Source organism: Rhincodon typus, chromosome 42 (genome assembly GCF_021869965.1).
Source record: "Rhincodon typus isolate 14 chromosome 42, sRhiTyp1.1, whole genome shotgun sequence".
In the NCBI taxonomy this organism is placed as follows: Eukaryota; Metazoa; Chordata; class Chondrichthyes; order Orectolobiformes; family Rhincodontidae; genus Rhincodon; species Rhincodon typus.
The window spans coordinates 5,916,133-5,916,788 of NC_063373.1; the positions used below are offsets into that span (position 1 = coordinate 5,916,133).

The 656-nt window shown below is 58.1% G+C and overlaps 1 protein-coding gene across 1 annotated transcript in view; it reads right to left on the reverse strand.

Moving 5' to 3' along the window:
- LOC125487501 overlaps positions 1–656 on the reverse strand; it is a 39,711-nt gene that overhangs the window by 3,620 nt on the left and 35,435 nt on the right. The window contains exon 13 of the mRNA XM_048619104.1: positions 287–457. Within this exon, the coding sequence (XP_048475061.1) occupies positions 287–457 (171 nt within the window). The remainder of the gene's footprint in view (positions 1–286; positions 458–656) is intronic.

A 656-nucleotide genomic window follows, 5' to 3' on the forward strand; every position in this document is an offset into this window, starting at 1 on the left:
ACGGTCCGGTCGCGATTATGCAGCACGTACAGTGAGAGAGAGAGAGACAGTACGGTCGCGATTACGCAGCACATACGGAGAGAGAGCGAGACGGTCCGGTCGCGATTACGCAGCATATACGGAGAGAGTGCGAGCGAGACGGTCCGGTCGCGATTATGCAGCACATGGGGGTCACAACGCGGCCACAAGGGGAGCAGGGCAGGGCAGCTCAAGGCGGGGCAGAGTTGCAGTGGGGTGGGGTGGGGAGGGGAGGGTAGGCATGGCAGCGCCAGCTGCATGGACCCACCTTCAGCGAGGACTTGCAGACGTAGGTCTCTGGCCCGCTGTCCACCCGCTTCACCTTGGTGAAGACGATGAGTTGCTCGAAGAGGAAGACCTGGCGCACGGACTTGCGGCGCCCACACCATACCGTGAATCGGTCACGGCGCAGTAACTGGCCCTGCTCCTTCAGATTCACCTGTAAACCGGGGAGGCAGAGGTTCACTTCAATTCGTGTCACCATCAACACAGAATCTCTACACTGACTGGTGTTTCTCAGTCCCCTCTCTCTCTCAGGGAGATATCTGTACACTGATTGGTGTCTCTCAGTACCCTCTCTCTCAGGGAGATATTTTAACCCCACTGCGAAGCCTCTTCTAAGGATGCCTAACCTGAAG